At 34.6% G+C, this 17,597-nt stretch overlaps 1 protein-coding gene and 1 pseudogene across 4 annotated transcripts; both read left to right on the top strand.

The window, feature by feature from the left end:
* Positions 1-274: 274 nt before the first annotated feature.
* LOC147382950 (uncharacterized) lies at positions 275-11,591 on the top strand. 4 transcript variants are annotated; one of them, XM_086427782.1, is made up of 14 exons: positions 275-436; positions 1,114-1,289; positions 1,366-1,659; positions 3,393-3,470; positions 3,581-4,119; positions 5,597-5,768; positions 5,871-6,226; positions 6,365-6,519; positions 7,757-7,968; positions 8,176-8,309; positions 8,530-8,876; positions 9,271-9,374; positions 10,030-10,232; positions 11,244-11,591. In XM_086427782.1, exons 3-13 carry the CDS (start codon positions 1,383-1,385, stop codon positions 10,098-10,100), a joined length of 2,445 nt encoding a protein of 814 aa, XP_086283908.1. In that variant the 5' UTR covers positions 275-436; positions 1,114-1,289; positions 1,366-1,382; the 3' UTR covers positions 10,101-10,232; positions 11,244-11,591. The 4 variants fall into 4 exon arrangements, with proteins under 4 accessions (XP_086283908.1, XP_086283907.1, XP_086283906.1 ...); XM_086427781.1 differs by having other exon boundaries at positions 1,378-1,659; positions 5,597-6,226; XM_086427780.1 differs by having other exon boundaries at positions 5,597-6,226.
* A 3,301-nt stretch (positions 11,592-14,892) lies between these two features.
* Positions 14,893-16,362, top strand: LOC147382949 (pentatricopeptide repeat-containing protein At5g66520 pseudogene; annotated as a pseudogene).
* Positions 16,363-17,597: the final 1,235 nt, after the last annotated feature.

The following is a 17,597-nucleotide window of genomic DNA, read 5'->3' as shown; positions in this document are numbered from 1 at the left end:
AAAGATCGTCGTTAAAAATTCTTAACTATGTGAATAAGATTAGAAAAGAGTAATTTGAGCATTTCAAGACCTTATAGATGTGAAATGAGATCGTGGGAAAGTTAAAAAAAAAAAAAAAAAAAAAATTTCACTAAATGAACTATTGAGAGACCGTCCATAGCCTAATGACTACTCCATGGGGGTCTTCAAGTAATTTTCCCGTTTTTTTAAAGAAATTTTCGATACAAAATTCAATTTCTCAGGGTCTATTTATTGCATTTTACTTTAACGCGTGCCCGGACACATGTTTGTCAAAATTTGGACAAATTTCTTCCGCTCCAACTGAGTAAGCAAAGTAGAACAGAAGATCAAACCGAAGCAAAACCTCCAAATTTCTCTCGGCCGAAGGTTTTTAATGGCGAAATTTATCTGAAACCCTAGATCTCTAGATCGAGAGGTACATTCTCCATGATTTACCTCTGCAACTGTTTTTTTTTTCTTTTTTACTCTCATTGATTTCTTGTTAGTTATGGATCGATTCTGTTCTCTGGACGATCTAGATTTCTAGCATTTTATGTTCAGATTAAGCAGAAAATTCTTGTAGTTCAGTTAATTTTTTAATCTATTATCATGCGTTTTGGTTTTCGTAATTGAGATCTTGATTAAGGGTCGATAGCTTTTCATATAGGATCACAGTCTTACATGATTAGAGTTCAGATTTGAATGGAATCAAAGAGAAAACTAGATCTTTGTAAGAGAAAATAAGCTCAATTTTGAAACACTAGTCTGAATTTCAGTCTTGATTCTTTGGAGAAAGTATACAATTTTGCCTCTCTATCTCTTTCTCTTTGTCCAATCTTTTTTAATTGAGAAACTCATCGGAAGTAATAGATTTCCAGATCTAGAGGTACGTTGTCCATGATTTTCCTCCCCTACTGTTTTGGCTTTTTTTTTTTTTTGCTATGTGATTGTGTTCGAATGTTCATATTAGTGTTGTTCAATTTTGTTAATCTTGTCTGTATCTGTCACAAAGTAGGATTCAATTATGGATGAGCTATGTTTTGAGCATTTTATGTTGAAATCAAACATGAAATTTTTATGGTTTCATCACTTTTTGAATCTCTTCTCGTGTAGGATCACATTATTACATGGTTGGGGTTCAGTTTTGAATGGCATCAAAGAGGAAACTATGCATTTATGGTAGAAAATGAGCTCAATTTTGAAGCCCAAGACTGAATTTCAGTTTTGCATAATTGGAGAAACTGGACACTTAATAATTCATTTGAAATCCTAAATCTCCAGATCGAGAGGTAAGTTGTCTATGATTGGAAGATCTGAAAATAAATTGGAGTTTTTTTAAACTTAAATTCCAGTGAAAATCTGCAGATATCTTTGTAGGGACGATGAATTTTCTGTTAAGGACACAGCCTGTAGTTTCAGATCAACCGAAAGTTCATGGACTCCCGATGGATGCACATTCCATGCCTAGAGAAGCAACCACTTTAGAGGGTCTTATTGCTGAAAATCCATTTTCATCATCTGAAGATGGTGATGGAGATAGCAGCAGAGTTAGAGTTGAAAACAGTGATGTTGCTGATCCAAGTACAAAGAACCAAGTTCCAGTCATTGAAAACCACACAGATGTCACTGAAGATGAAGGATGGATAATCATTCCCTACAGTAATTCCTTTATCCATTTATTATATTACTTTAGACTGATTTGTTGTGTTATATATGTTTTGTCTAAGTACTTGTGTTAGTATTGTAAGATGTTCTCATGCCTCCGTTTTGACTCAAGAGTTGTGAGTAAAGCTAGAATGTCAGTGATGAATTTATGGCTTATAATCATGATTACATGGTTAGAGTCAAAATTGGTTAACGAATTGTGTTGTTTTTCTTCTAGATGCTATGTAAATATATGCATATTAACTCTAATATCTCTGGGACTGAGGACAAGTTTCAAACTCAGGAGTCTAGTCATCATGATCGCATGATCAAGGGAAATGGTCTGACAATATTTTATTTATTTTTATAAATATAATTTTTTTTTTTATTAAAGATTAAAAAAAGAAAAAGCAAGAGGCCGAGATAGCCCCTTCACAGAAAAGCAAAATAAGAACAAAAACAGGAAAAAAAAATAAAAAGAAAACAAAAGCCTCCCACTATAAACACCCAAACCCTCAAATAAGCTAAGCACTACAAAGTAACTCCCTCTTGAAGACAGAATCCTCAAAGAAAACCCCTTCAAAGTCTTTGCACAGTTTGCTCCAGTAAAACAGTAAACCCAAAATGTCCAGAATCACCTCATGAGGAACCTTTGCCTTACCCCTGAAACACCATTCTGATCCTCTCTTTCCAAATCCCCCAACACACAACAAATGAAAGAATGACCCACAAATATCTTTTCCTATTGTTCATCTTCAGATGTTTCCTACGTTTGTGTTAACACATGGTCACTTACCCATTTTGTGTACAGCAGTGGGAGCTCATCAGAAAAACCGTAACATGAATTTTAGATAGGCCTGGGATGATTTTAGATTTGGGTTTGGTCGAGGCTGATCTTGATTCATCGACATTCCAATCATATCCTAAATGTTTGGCCCAGGTTCAACCACCATTATCCATACCTTAATGTGTATCTAGATCTAATTCTAGTCGGGTCCAAACTGAAGTGTTAGCAGGTTAGTCTGACCCATTTGCTATCCTAGTTGGTGAGTCTAACTTTGTTTGGCTTGTTGCATTTGACTTGCAGATGTCATTGAAATACTGATGTTGGCATTGATGTGCAATACTATGGCTCTGGTTCATCTAAAAGGATGAACCACATGAAATTAGATACCATGATATATTGATAGATAAAACTAGAAAGAAAATTTATTAAATGTCTAATCATCCCACTTCATGACCTCTTGTTCAACTTAACACTAGCGGTTACACAAACGGGTGAGTCACACATGTTAAAAATGTGGTGTCTTCGTGCACAATGAATTGTCTCCTTGTATAACATCCTTACTGTGAATATAAGCAGACATTTACTAAACAAAAGAGAAGATAAAATAAGATATAAAAAAAATCACTGTGAACACTTACAATGCCCAATTTGAGTTTAATGGCTGGACAAGATTCATGTTACCAACCCCAAATAATTGGGATTTTTCATTCAATGATGATGATGATGATAAAGTCTTTGATTCCGTAACTGAACATATCTTGAACTCCAAGAAATGTAAGCAATGTGTTCTTATACTATTGAACAAGTCCAATGCCTAGTTTTCTTAAACACTATTTTGATAATGATCTAAGCAACATTTTCTCTTTAGCCCATACCCTCAATTTGCTAAAATTAAATTTCTTAAATGAACAATGTATTTTTTCTTTTTCAATTATTCCTAATGCTCAATATGTGCTTGCAGAGGAGCTTCCTGATAATTGGAGTGATTATCCAGATATATGTTCATTTCGCTCATTGGATCGCTCCATTATTTTTCCTGGTACCTATATATCATTCTTGAATGTTTCTGTTTCTGTCTTTCAAGTTTGCAATGCACTAAGTAATCTCATAAGGTGTTGTATTGGCCACTAATTCCATGTTTACCATCAGGTGAACTGGTTCATATATTGGTATGCTTATCGGCCCCGAAGCAGGATACAAATATTATAACTCCATTTAAAGTTGCTGCTATGCTGAGTAAAAATGGCATTCTTACTAAGCAGAAAAATGAAAGTTTAGGGACTGAATCCAATTTTGTTATAGAACAGAATGGCAAAACTCTGTTAAACAAAAATAAGATTGATACAGGAGTAGATATTTCAGCAAGTGAATCTCTTCTTAGATTGGAAGACCACAAAAAGCAGACTGAGGCACAATTAGCTAGATTTAAAAATTCTCACTTTTTTGTTAGAATTGCTGAGGCGGATGAGCCACTTTGGTCAAAAAAAAGTGGACAAGAACCATATCCAGAAAGCTCTGTTTTGGTTGGAGAAAAATTCACAGAAAATGATGCAGGAGCAAGAAAGACTTCAAGAAAGGTTACTCATCTCAATGCAATTTTTGATAGAGGAAATTTTGATGCGAGTGTATCTGGTGGGGTGGCTAAAAATACCGTCAAATGCTGTTCTCTTTCTAATGGGGACATAGTGGTATGTTTTATGCTTGTCCATGAAATTAGTCATTCTTTCTGCGTTCTTGTAAAAGGAGAATTTTCAAGTATTATCATTCCTCTAAATGAATTAGTCTAGACGATAGATGGAGTTTGTTGTCTGTTTAATATATTCCAGTACAATACGTTGGACTTGGATAATTTACATCTTGATTGGTAGTCCGGTTTGGTATCTTGGAGAGCATTATTTCTTAATGTTCATTACAAAGTTGATTTTTTTGAGGCAAAAAATTTATTGATATAAACAAGAAAACAAGTGACCAATAGGTTGATTAAGATGACTCATAGTGAACTTCAATTGAATTTTTTTCGCATAGGTTGAGAATATGTTATAATTTGTCTGCTTCTCGGTTCTAATTATATGATCTTTTGATCCTTTTTCCACCTTCCTGGTAAGCAAGGCAACTAAATTAGGAATTAGTTGAGGTCCCTACAGGGGACTACTAAAGGCTTCCTCGTGTTGCAGAACTCCAATGCCCTTGCTTTTCACTTGCCTAAAAGATTCACAAGAACATTCACAGAACTTTGGGTTTCCATATATACCACCTTAAAATAATCCAGGAAAAACAGAACATGCAATTCCTATACTTTCTTAACTCATTTATGAAAATCAGAAGAAGGCATTCCTGTTATTTTTCATTTAGTTTACTTTAACCAAGCTAATGGGTTAAGAAAATTTTCTTGCCGAAACGTGCATTGATGGCTAACTTGATCAACTAGATGAATGACCTGTGTCCTCCTGAGACGGCTTGAATATTTACAAAATGTATATATTTTCACTTGCAGCCGTTATCAGCACAAACTTTACACGCTTGATGGCTTTGAACTGGATCGAAAACTAAAAAACGAAAGGGTTTTTCTCTTTGGAAATTGATAGAACGACAGGGTTTTTCTCTTTGGAAATTGCTAATGAACTAGTGTGTAGCACTGTAATGTTGTTGTTAATTATGATACTTTGTTACTTAGTTTTTTCTGTGAGTTTGAATTGTATTTTTATTTACTTATTTTGATATATGCACACATATTTATGAGGAATATTAATGTCCAAGATCTCATAGAGACGTTAGCATTTTTTTAAACATTCTTTTTCCAATAATACTCCTAACCATGTTGTCTTTTAGTGAAAAAGATAAGAGTATGTTTGTCTTTTTACATAATAAATTCTTGTTTGCATTGATTGTCAAAGCATTTATTACAAACAAAACATTTAAATGCATTTATTATGTAAATAAGCATTTATTATGTAAAAAGATTAATATATCCTTTTCTTTTTCACCAAAAGACAAAATGGGTAGGGATATGATTGGAAAAAAAATTATGGTGAAGAATGCTAACATCCCCATGAGGTCTTGAACGTTAGTATTCCGCTATATATATGTAACTTTAAATAGTTTGAAAAAATCAGTTCCTGAACTGGGACTTATTCTCATCCCATTTTCTTGTTTGGAAGGATCCAGGTACTTTTACAAGTGAATGTTGGAATTGATTTTTTAAAAAATCCTGTCCTTGAAGTTCTTCAATTTGAGAATCAGGATAGAAGTTCTGCTTCTGAGAATCCAGGCAAATTAGTTGATGAAAAGCAGGACGGCCCATGCCACGAACTGCTTAAATGGTTGCTTCCTTTGGATTGTACTCTTCCCCATCCATCTAACTCATTATCTCCCCCTTCTTTGAGTTCAAGTTCTGGCACTGTTAGCGTGTCTCATAAGCCTAGTTTTTCTGTCTCGTCAGGTTCCCAACTCTTCTCTTTTGGTCACTCTAGAAGCCATTCTATGCCTTCACTTCCTCAAAGCACCGCACTACCTCCTGTTCCGACCTCCAATTCCAAACCTATCTTTGACCTCGAAGCTTGGGATCAGTTCTCACCCCAGAAGTCTGTGAAGAGTCAAGAAGTTGGGAATGAGGAGCTTTTATCTTTTCGAGGTGTGTCATTGGAGCCAGAAAGATTTTCTGTTCATTGTGGATTGGAAGGTATGTATATACCGGGCAAGAAGTGGAGAAGAAAACTTGAAATTATTCAACCAGTAGAGATCCATTCTTTTGCTTCGGACTGCAATACGGAAGATCTCCTTTGTGTTCAGATAAAGGTATGAGTTCACATAATCAAATTAGTGTGGTTTGTAAATATTTTTGGAGCTGTTTAGAACGTTTCTATAGAGTATGTTGTGAACTTATTTGTTGGATTCTGTCGTTCAATTCTAACATTAAATATATTGTTTTCGCAGAATGTTTCTCCAGTACACACACCAGATCTTGTGATATTTTTAGATGCAATAACAGTTGTTTTTGAGGAGGCTTCAAACGGTGGACCACCTCAATCCTTGCCAATTGCATGCGTTGAAGCTGGAAATGACCACAGTTTGCCAAATCTTTCCCTCAGGTTGGTGCCTATGCTATGTACATCAGTTTATAAATTTCCTTGTTAAAAACCATTTTTTTATAAGCACTTAGATAAATTAGAAAAAAAAAAAAAACAATTTTTTTTGGTTAAAAACCAAATTCTATCTTGGCAATTTCATCCGTGCTATTTTTGTTTGTCAAGTGTTAACATTCATGTTTTTGAAGCATCTTTTGTCATGGAGTACAAGTTTTCCTTCTGAATTACAGGTAGATCTCCCCTTCAGTTAGAAAACTTCGGGCAGGGTAAAAGGGGTGTGGTGGAGAGTATTGATCTTAAACTATCTATTTTTGGATTCCCTTGGAATGATTTCTCTTAGTGCGTAAGAATATAAACTTCATTTCTCAAGACTTCACAATAAAAAAATTCCATCTTGAAGGTTTACTGACGTGCTCATGGGGTATCATTTTTCTAAGTGAGGCATAACAAGATTTCTTCTTAAGCTATTCACCTTATGCTAAAGCTGCAGACCCCGGAGAAGAACTTTTATGGTTTTGGGTTGTGGCCGTACCGATCAAGAAACAATGGCTTGTGGCCAAGGAAGTCTGTTTCAAAATTTTCTAAGCTATGCTTGAGAAATTGAATAATGCAATGTTTCCGTCTCAGTAACAATCAGCATTGGTTTCTATTTTGCTTCAGTTTTGTATATATGACCATGTTTGGTGTCATTTTCAACCCATCGTGACTTCAAATTCTGCTTGTATTTCTCTGCACTTTATACTTTTATGATGTTTCGAATATCTGTAGAAATATAACTATATATGATATAGCCTGTGAGTGTACCATCGAAATGAAAATCAGGTGTGCATAGTCAAGTTTACATCTCTGTAAACTTGAAAAATTTACAGTCAACCTGTCTTCATTATGAATATTTTTTTGTTTTGTTATATATATATATATATCTTATGTAATGTATATATTTTGCAACTTTTTTTCTAGATGGACTTTTTGCCTTCAGTCATTCTTACCCCTTGTTATATATATTTCTATTTTTGGAGAGTCAAGATAACCTCACTACTTATGTAAGAAATTGAAGAACATAAAATTGTGAATCTAGTGTCTACATCATGTGCAAATGGATTAATAGCCTTGTCCAGTGAAGGAGAAAATGAAAAAAGAAACCAAATAGTTTCCAGGCACCATAGAATGGAACACATCTTTTGGATTCACAAGTTCTTGTTCTAGTCACAAGAGCCGATTTTGATGTTTAACATGGCAGGAGAGGAGAAGAACACTCTTTCATTCTCAAACCAACGACTTCGATGTGGAGGAATCCTAAGACTAACAGTGAAAGAAATTCTCCGTCATCACACTCTCTGGCCGGAGGGTTAAATCCTAATACACATCTGCCATCCAAGATTGAAGAAAGGAGGGTTTCTTCAAGTGCTGATCAGTACATGGTTTTAGTATCATGTCGATGCAACTACACTGGTACTTACATTTTGTCTGTACCATTCTGAAATATTGAAAGAGTGTACTTTTAGAGAGGTTCTATTGCCACAACAACTTTTGCTAACAGAACCCCAATTCATATTAGCACACATATTGGGGTGCTGTTAGTAAAAGTTGGGGTGGCAATAGAAGCTCTCTATTTTTATTATACTGATTTAAATGTTTTGCTTGTGATGTATGCCATAGAATCAAGGCTATTTTTTAAGCAACCGACAAGTTGGCAACCACGTGTCACAAGAGATCTCATGATCTCTGTTGCGTCTGAAATGTCAGAGCAAACTTTTGGACCCAATGGAAGAGTTTCTCATCTTCCTGTTCAGGTTACATAACTATCTAATGAAGTTGTTCTGTTTCTTTTTGTTAAGCACATTAAACTCGTAACTTACTATCTTAATTTTTAGAGATTATATTTCCACACCAACTTTTGCTAATGCCACCCTAATTCATATGTAAGTCATCAAAGAATTAACACATCTTGGGGGTGGCATTAGCAAAAGATGGTTTGGCAATAGAAGCTCTCTATTTTTATCATATTTTCAGGTGTTGACCCTTCAAGCTTCAAATTTAACGTCAGAGGATCTAACCTTAACAATTCTTGCTCCAGCATCAATTACTTCACCTGCATCAGTAGTACCCTTGAATTCTACACCATCAACTCCAATGAGCCTATTTGTTGGCCTTTCTGAGTTTGCAGGAAGAGAGAGATGCAGTAATGGTGTGCAGAGGCTGAGCTCATTGCCTCTTGTATCGAAGAATCCAGAAGAAAAGGCTAGTGGTGGAATAAGATCTGTCTCTCTCAACGAGAATACTGTTCTCGGCACTGATGTTGTTTCAAATACTGGTTGGGGTTGTACACAGCTGTTGTTGCAGAGTGCAGTTCCTCTAGGGTAATATTATCTGCCTTCTTGATATTTTTAGAGAGCTGCTATTAGCACCCCAATTAAAAATAAAGAAAATAAGTGAATGGTTGAGAATAAATAAAAGTTGGGGTGTCAATAGAAACTCTCTCTCTCTCTTTTTGTTTGCTAGATTTCTATCTTTTGTGTTTAGGTATAGAAACAACTACCAAAATTGTTTGAACGAGTGCTAATTTTTTTTATACTTTGAGCCAAACCTTTGTAATGTTTGAAGAGTGTGTTTTAATCTTTAATTGGGGTGTGATAAATAATTTAAGAAAATGGGGTGTAATAAGTAAAAGTTGGGGTGCCAATAGAAGCTCTCTATTTTTAATTTTGGATGAAAATATTGAGGATCATTTTTTTTTCGATGTGGTTGCATTAGATGTGTTCCTTGTCAATCTATGGCTACTGTGAAGCTCGAGTTGCTCCCGTTGACAGATGGCATTATTACTCTAGATACTCTCCAGATTCATGTTAAGGAGAAAGGTATGCATATTCTCATTCTCTTATCTTGATTTTGTAGCAGTTACATTGAAAGGATATAGTTGTAGTTATTATTTCATAAAGAAAAAGTACGATACAGGAAAAATTATAGTTTGGTCGACACTCAAAGAAAATATCAGAAATTCAGTTGTTAGAAACTGGAATGCCAAAATGCTGGCAAGGGTACATTGAGGTTTAATATAGAGTTTTCAGGTCAAAATTTCAGCTGTCTTTAAAGGGTAATTAGCTCCAAGTTTGGTTATAATAGGCCCATTTTATGTTTTTTATTACCCATATTTTATATATCTTTGAAAAGTTCTGCCATATCAAATGTTTTTTTTTTAAAATAAATAATAATAATACATCAAATCTACATATTCTAACTGTATAATACCTGAAGTTGCCAACTAAGGGTTTTTGACCAGACTGGAGTACTGGACTGGTCTTTTTCTGTGAAAACCCATGCAGATTCTAGAATAATTTCTGCTATTTTATAAGAAAATTTGGTTCTTCATGACTAGGGAGATGTGCAATGCTAAACTCTCAGCATCATTTCCCAATGGGATTCCTGCAAAAATGTTTTTTTTTCTTTAACAAAAGTATGCAGATCTGATTATCAATCTGAAATTCTAATTGGGAAATATGCCTGGCATGACAGGGCTGACCTATATCCCAGAGCATCCCCTTAAGATCAATGCAACTTCCAGCATTTCTTTAGGGATCGTCTAGGATATTTGAACCCCATTCCTGTATTTCCATCATGTTCGGGTTAAGGTAGCAAGGGAACCACAATGCTTCTCATCGTGATGTTTTGAGATTGAGCAGTTCATGGCAGTTACCCTTCTGACAGGTAGCTCCAAGGTATGTGTCATTTCTTTCTTAAATTACGTGTTTGGTTTTTTCCATCCATTTGATAAATTGTTAATGGGTTTTGTTAACGTGTCCCTAAGGGCACATGTTAAAGTGCAATAAATACACTGGGAATAAGCATCTGAGGGTAATAGGAACTACCAATGGATTAAAAATTCAATTTTAGTGTCTATTTTGGTCAGCCTAGAAGGGAAATATTTTGTAGAAGCATTTCAATCAGTTTGGAAATAAATACAATATTCATGGGAATGTGAAGAATTTTTTTGTTAAAAATTGTTGAAATTGATACAGCAAACATGAAAATACACTTTTGACTCAATCTAGCCACCCATAAACAACCATTTGGATTGCGGAAATAAAGATAAGTGGCATTCCGCTACACATTTGGCTCTAGTACTTGAGAGTTCGACAACTACAAAATAGTTGCATTCTACCTGGAATGTTACGAAGTACAACTTCACGTTAAAACACGTGCTTAAATTAACAAGTTATCGAGAACTAAATTATTATATTTTTATTTTTTAAATGTTTGTGAATAATTTATTCATATATCCAAGTACATAAGTATCTAAATTATCATAATTGTTTATTAGGTACTGAATGATTTACTAGTCCTTTCACCTTTCAAAGAAAAACTTACAAATTGTTTGTAAAATCAATTTATTTTGTCGATTTCTATAAATTGTTACTTGTAAATGTTATAATTTTGTTCAAAAGTGAAAATTCAGATTGAATTTTACTTACTGTTCATCAAAATATTTCCAACGAAATCTTGTTTTTTTTTCTATGAAATTTAATAATTTCAGTTGCGAAATGAATATTGATTTCCACCTAAATATACAAAAATAAACTTTCGATTAAATTTCATCTTCAATATATTGTGCTTGTGACTGATTATGATGATATTTCTTTTGATAATTAAACTATGATAATGGAAAGTTCAAAGCATTATGTATCTTATACAGTGAAACTCTCCTCTCCCAAATATGTTTTCACTTGCAGGACTAAGGACCCGCCATCACCAGTGTCGCCTTCGATTTTTTTCTACCAAGGAATTGTTTTTTAGCCTCTCAGCTCATATTTGGACAGCCAATAATCAGGTTGGTTTGATTTATATACATACCACAAATGATACCCTATATGGTTTCGATTGAATGTATTATAATTATTGGATTTTGTTTATTGTTGGCCATGGGATCTTCAAAAACTATCATTTGGGCCATAGAACACCTCATGCTCGGTAAAAACATTCTGTATTGTGTAATTAGCGAGCTTTATTCTTTATTCTGCAAAGATTGCCATGGTTTTAAAACCCAGATGTGTTAAATAATCTAATTTGTTTTATAATTATTTGTTAATATATGTTTGAATAATTACATTTTTCTTTTCATAAATAAAATAAAGTGGATTAGAATATTCTTAAGCACAAGATCACATTTTTATTTAAATTACAAACAAGGATCAGGATCCCTTGACACATGAAGAATGAAAAAAACACATGATCCTGACCGTGTAAACACAAAATCCAATGGTTGAGATTTATTTTTGGGATAAGTATCTTTGCGATATGTGTTTTCAAGATACGCATAAATCACAACTGTTAGATCTTGTATCTAAATGGTTGGGATCTGTTTTCTCATGAGTCATATTTCATGAGTGGATCTTACTATAAAATTTTAAAGGGTAGAATCTAGAAGGGGTGTCAATGGTTGGTTCTGGATTGGTTGACAAGAAAATTAGAATCATAGCCATTATATTTTTTAGATTTTGGGTCCGATTCTAAAATAAGTGGAATCAGAACCAAGGGTACTCATCCATTTTAGTTCTCAACAATCAAATGGGAAAAAAGACTTAAAATCATAATATATTATAAAAAAATTCAAATATTTTTATGATGTTTTTAAAAAAATTAAAGGTCATCTTCTTTGCAAGTAATAAAACTTTAAGAAGAGATGACCTATTTTAAGATACAATATTTAGTTTATATGAAAAATAGAAGAATCTTATATAATATATGTTAATTTTAAAATATAGGAAAATTTTAAATCATGTATAATGTAAAAATAAATTGGTTCGGGATATTCATGGGTACTCATCGGATATAATCTAATGATTCTAGTTCTTATCGGTTCGGTTCTTTATTAGATCCAGCTCTAATCAATTCTAATAAAAAGGGAATCGGAACTGAGGTTTTTTTATTTCGATTTTGATTCGATTCTAGGTATTTATGTTTATCTTTTTTTTTTCCATACAATTTTACCATTTAGCCAAACAAACTAATAGAAAATCTTTGATTGGGCAGACCTCAAGCTCCAAGTACTATTAATATAAGAATAATGCTGAAGTGACCTCAGGCTGAAAACTCATATCACACTTCTTGACATGAAAGTGTATTGGAACCATAAATGCCTTTCATCGAGATATGAGTTAAAGAACATGTATGGTTCCTATCCACTTTCACGTCAAGAAGTGCGACATGAGGTTCTAGCTTGAGGTCACTCCAACACGACTCCCAACATAAAACTCCCTTAAATTTGGAACAACTCCCTCCAAGTTTTGTTTTTTAACTTAGATATAAGTTTTGTCTTTACGAGTCATGTTGGAGTGATTTCAAGTTGGAACCTCATATTGCACTTCTTGACATGGAAGTGGATAGGAACCATTAATGCTTTTTCACTCGTTATAATAATTTGTGTATATATTTCACAAAAACGTGAAATTAAAATGGGTGATAAAACAGTTGGAAGACATGAGAATAATTGTATCGTTTCCAAAATTTTGCCTATACAAGATATGCCTTATTTGTAAAATGGAACACTTGTTGATATGGTCTTCAACCCATAAGGAGTACATTCCCAAATGAATATAGGGCAGATATTTGCATGTTTGCTCGGGTTAGTGGGGGATCTATTAGACAGGTATTATCAAATATCACCCTTTGATGAAAGAGATGAGCAAAAGGCTTCGAGAAAACTAATGTTTTCTCGAAAGGGTGATTTTCTCGCCTACTACGCATCCCATACTGCCCCCCATGAACTGAAAATCCATAACCCCAATTGCTATGGGAATACCTTTTAGTTGACCTATACCTGTTTGAACAGCTTCAGTTAACCCTGTCTTTCTTTGATAAAAATCAAGACGATCTTTATAAGATTCCTCCTCCGAATGAAATTCAATGGGGTCAATAGAAACTATGTCTTCATCCATAGGATCCCAAGTGCCCGGATCAATCGAAAGTTCGATTCTATCTGAACTACTCATTTTCAAATGAAAAAAAACACACACACACTATTGTGTTTCATGATTCCATAATCTAATTTTTTTTTAATTTATAATTGACCCTTGGATACAATCACGAGAATGTATAATCTTCCTCAAATCTATTGTTGAGAGGAAAATGATTAAATTCTCTTAAAAAATAAAGTGTTTAATTAGACTATGAATCAAATTGAAAGACCCCTTAACCATTTAAGTTGTTAATAGAAAGAATCATGCTTTTACCACTAAACTATACCCACCACAACGTGATTATGATCAATCATAGAAGAAAAATTCTGATTCATTCCGATCAAGCTTCCTTCCTATTAATCTGGAAGTTCTTCTCAGATACAAGGAAATGATTAAGTTCCAGAGCCAAAGATCGTAGTTCGCGAACGAGCAATCGAAAAGATTCTGGAGCATCCTCAGGGTTAGGTATTGTTCCTCCAATGATCGTAGTACCAAGTACTTCCTGACGAGCTCTAATATGATCAGATTTGTGCTAGAACTTTGGCTCGTAAACACAAGAGTACTGTACGTTCTTTTTTGAAAAGATTGGATTCCGAATTATTGGAAGAATTTCTTACAGAGGAAGAACAAGTTCTTTCATTGATCTTCTCTGGAGCCTCTTCTATTTCGTGGAGGTTATTTAGAGAACGTATTTGGTATTTGGATATAATTCGTATCAATGACCTCACAAATCATGAATGATTGTTTATAAGACCATGAAAATAGAATTGATCCCTAAATGATGAAATGAAGAAAAAAAAAAAAAAAAAAACCCAATCCTTTTTTGGTGAGACCCACATAGAAATATTCCACTGACTTAGGTAAACCTAAAGCAACAGTAGTATTTATATCATTTGTGGGTGCGCTTGGTGAAGGGGAAGACAGAGAATTTAGCAGATGTGGGTATCGAAATTGAACCGATAAATTATAAATAGGATCGGATCTTTATTGGAACCCAAATCTTTTATTCCGATTGAAACGGGTCAGGTTTCGGATCGGATCAATTGAAACCCTAGCTCGGGTCACTTTAGCTGTTACTTTCCCGCGCTATTTCTCTCACATAATCCTTATCGTATTTTAAAATGCAATAAAGAGTATGAAAGTTCTAACGGCTAAAAAACTGTACCAACTCTCCAAAACTTGCAAAACCGTTGCACAACTCAAACAACTTCTTCCCCATATAATCCAAACAGGACTTTCCAACCACACTTCCTCTCTCTCTACAATCCTCTCCTTCTCTTCCACTTCTCCCCAACCCGACTTGAATTTCGCTTCTTTGATTTTTGCCCACATTGAGAAACCAAACTCCTTTGATCACAATTCCATCATCAAAGCATTCATCAATGCCCGAGACCCAAATCGTGCTCTCTTGTTTTATGTACAAATGAATCGTAATGTACCCATATCGGATAATTTCACATTCCCATTTGTTCTCAAAGCTTGCACTCTTTTGTCGGCAGTAGAGTTTGGTGAATCTGTTCATGGTAAGATTATCACAATGGGTTTCAGTTTGGACCCTTTTATCAGGAGTAGTTTAGTGCGAATGTACTCTGAATTTGGTGAGATTAAGGCTGCCCGTATATTGTTCGATGAAATTCCTGAAAGGGATACGGTTTTATGGAATTCGATGATTTCCGGGTATTGTAAATGTGGAGCATTAGACAAAGCTCAAGAAATTTTCGAAAGTACGATTGATAAGAATGTTGGGACTTTTAATGCAATGATGGGAGGATATGTGAAGTTCGGTTGTCTAGAAATGGCTTCGAAGATGTTTAATGAGATGTCAGATAGAGATCTCATCTCGTGGAACACAATGATTGGGGCCCATGCAAGATTTGGTTCAGTGAAGATGGCATTGAAGTTTTTTGATGATGCATCAGCACGAAATGCCACGACTTGGAGTGCAATTATATGTGGGTTTGCTCAGGGAAGTAAATTCATGGATGGGCTTGGGATGTTCAAAGAGATGTTAAGTGAAGGAGTGATACCTAACCAAGCAATATTGGTTAGTGTACTCTCTTGTTGTGCACATCTTGGAGCTCTTGAGCAAGGGGTTTGGATTCATGGTTACATTGAAAAACACGGAATTGAAATGGATGACATATTAGGCGCTTCTCTTGTAGATATGTACTCCAAATGTGGTTTGCTACAAGGTTCAATCTCTACGTTTGATAAGATTGCGAAGAAAGGTGTTTCTTCGTGGACATCGATGATCTATGGGTTTGCCATACATGGGCATTCACTTCAAGCGCTAAGCCTATTTAGTGACATGGAGAGAGAGGGGATTAGACCGAATGGGATTACATTTGTTGCTCTCTTATGTGCTTGCTCTCATGCAGGGTTGGTTGATAAAGGACGAGAGATTTTTGATCAGATGTATCGAGTTTATAACACTAGACCCAAGATTGAGCACTACACATGCATGGTTGATCTTCTTAGCCGTGCGAACCTCTTAGATGAAGCTCAAGAACTCATAAAGGCAATGTCAATGGAGCCCGATGTGTTTGTCTGGGGGGCTTTGCTTAGTGGGTTTAGGATACATGGTGGAAGATATTGGTTGGGAGATAAAGATGTGGGGAAGGAGTTGGCAAGGTTGGAACCTAAGGATAGTGGAACTTATATTCTCACATCTAACTTATATGCCTTGACTGATCAGTGGGATGATTCGACGAGGATGAGAAGGATAATGGAGGAAGTTGGAATAAGAAAGAATCCGGGTTGTAGCTTGATTGAGGTGGATCAAGTTGTTCATGAGTTTTTAGCTGGAGGAAGGTTACATCCCCAGTTGGATCAAATATACGATTTGTTAGATCAAATATATCAAGAAATTAAGACCCAAGTTTTTCCGCATTAAAGAACGATCAAGTAACTGTTCTCCAACTTGCTCAGTATCCGTTTTATTGAACACTCTTCGAAGAGAAGTTGGGAACTACTTTTCATGTTCTCTAATATGCCAACACTTGTGTGACTTCTTACAGCCCCTTTTATTCTCTTATACTCATCAATCCAACACAAACACTGTCCCTACCTTACCATCAAACGAAAATGCTCCTTCGTGTAGTAAATCGTTGAAAATTTTCTCTAAATTCAAAGAAATTCGCGCTCAAAATGTATGCTCGTAAGTATCTTATTCTTCAACTTTCAATGGCACAGATGCCTATCTAAAATTCTATCACATCCCAAATTCAAATGCTTCTTACTCTACTGCATTTCGTACAATGGGTTCTAAATGAAATCACTTTTTTTCTTTTTGAAGCAATATTCGAATTGAGCTCCAAAAGGGGGCAATTTCCATCTTTTCATCCATTCTTGTGCCTCTATAATACCATTTGAGAAGGGCAGCAAGTGTATTATATCTCATAATGAAAGTTGGCTTTGCAGGAGCATTACATTTGCACAATTAAATGTACGTGACTCGGTCGATGAATCTGCTAAATTTTCGAATAGATATTCTCATTGAACTTTAGCTGCTTAAATCTCTACAATGTTTTAAACTAATTGTGAGCACAAGAAGGATGTTGAACTGTTGTTTGTAGATTTGCCTAAGAAAGATTTTATTATTTAGTTATCCATGATCATTTGTTATGGAGATTGTGCCAATATTTTTATCTTTGTCAAATTATTTGACAAAATGGATGATTGAACTTTGCAAGATACCTCAATTTATAGTCCATGCAATGTGAACTTCAAAGTGATCAAACAGTGTGAAGTATGTTTTCTATGTTGTGAGTGGATCATATGCATCGCGAGGATGCATAATATGGTTTATACCAAGTACCTAACCGCGTGCATTCATTGCGACTCTTTTGAATAATATATTAATTTACTAGAACAATTATACAATTCAAGAGCTTGAAAATTTTCACAATATTTTAACATTGACGTTATTCGAATTAGTTAATATTTATTTATTTTTTGAATTAAATAAAAAAATTATATATAAATAGGGGTAACGACACCGATCACTTCTTTTACCCAAAAAAAAAAATTATATTTTAATCTTGCGTTGGAATTTGATAAAGAAGTGATCAAAACAGACTCATAACTCATTCAATAAAAATCAAATCCTACCCTTTACAAATTGGGTTT

The sequence above is a fragment of the Akebia trifoliata genome, chromosome 16, assembly GCF_017979445.1.
Source record: "Akebia trifoliata isolate Shusen 1 chromosome 16, ASM1797944v1, whole genome shotgun sequence".
Lineage (NCBI taxonomy): Eukaryota > Viridiplantae > Streptophyta > Magnoliopsida > Ranunculales > Lardizabalaceae > Akebia > Akebia trifoliata.
Note: the sequence above shows the minus strand (reverse complement) of the source record. Positions and strands in the feature narration are given on the sequence as shown.

Excerpts from the sequence above, each read along its gene's own strand:
- LOC147382950 (XM_086427781.1), top strand. The coding sequence starts at position 1,383 with ATGAATTTTCTGTTAAGGACACAGCCTGTAGTTTCAGATCAACCGAAA. Across the intron at positions 1,660-3,392 it reads ATGGATAATCATTCCCTACA|AGGAGCTTCCTGATAATTGG; the intron begins GTAATTCCTTTA and ends ATGTGCTTGCAG. Across the intron at positions 9,375-10,029 it reads GATTCATGTTAAGGAGAAAG|GGCTGACCTATATCCCAGAG; the intron begins GTATGCATATTC and ends CTGGCATGACAG.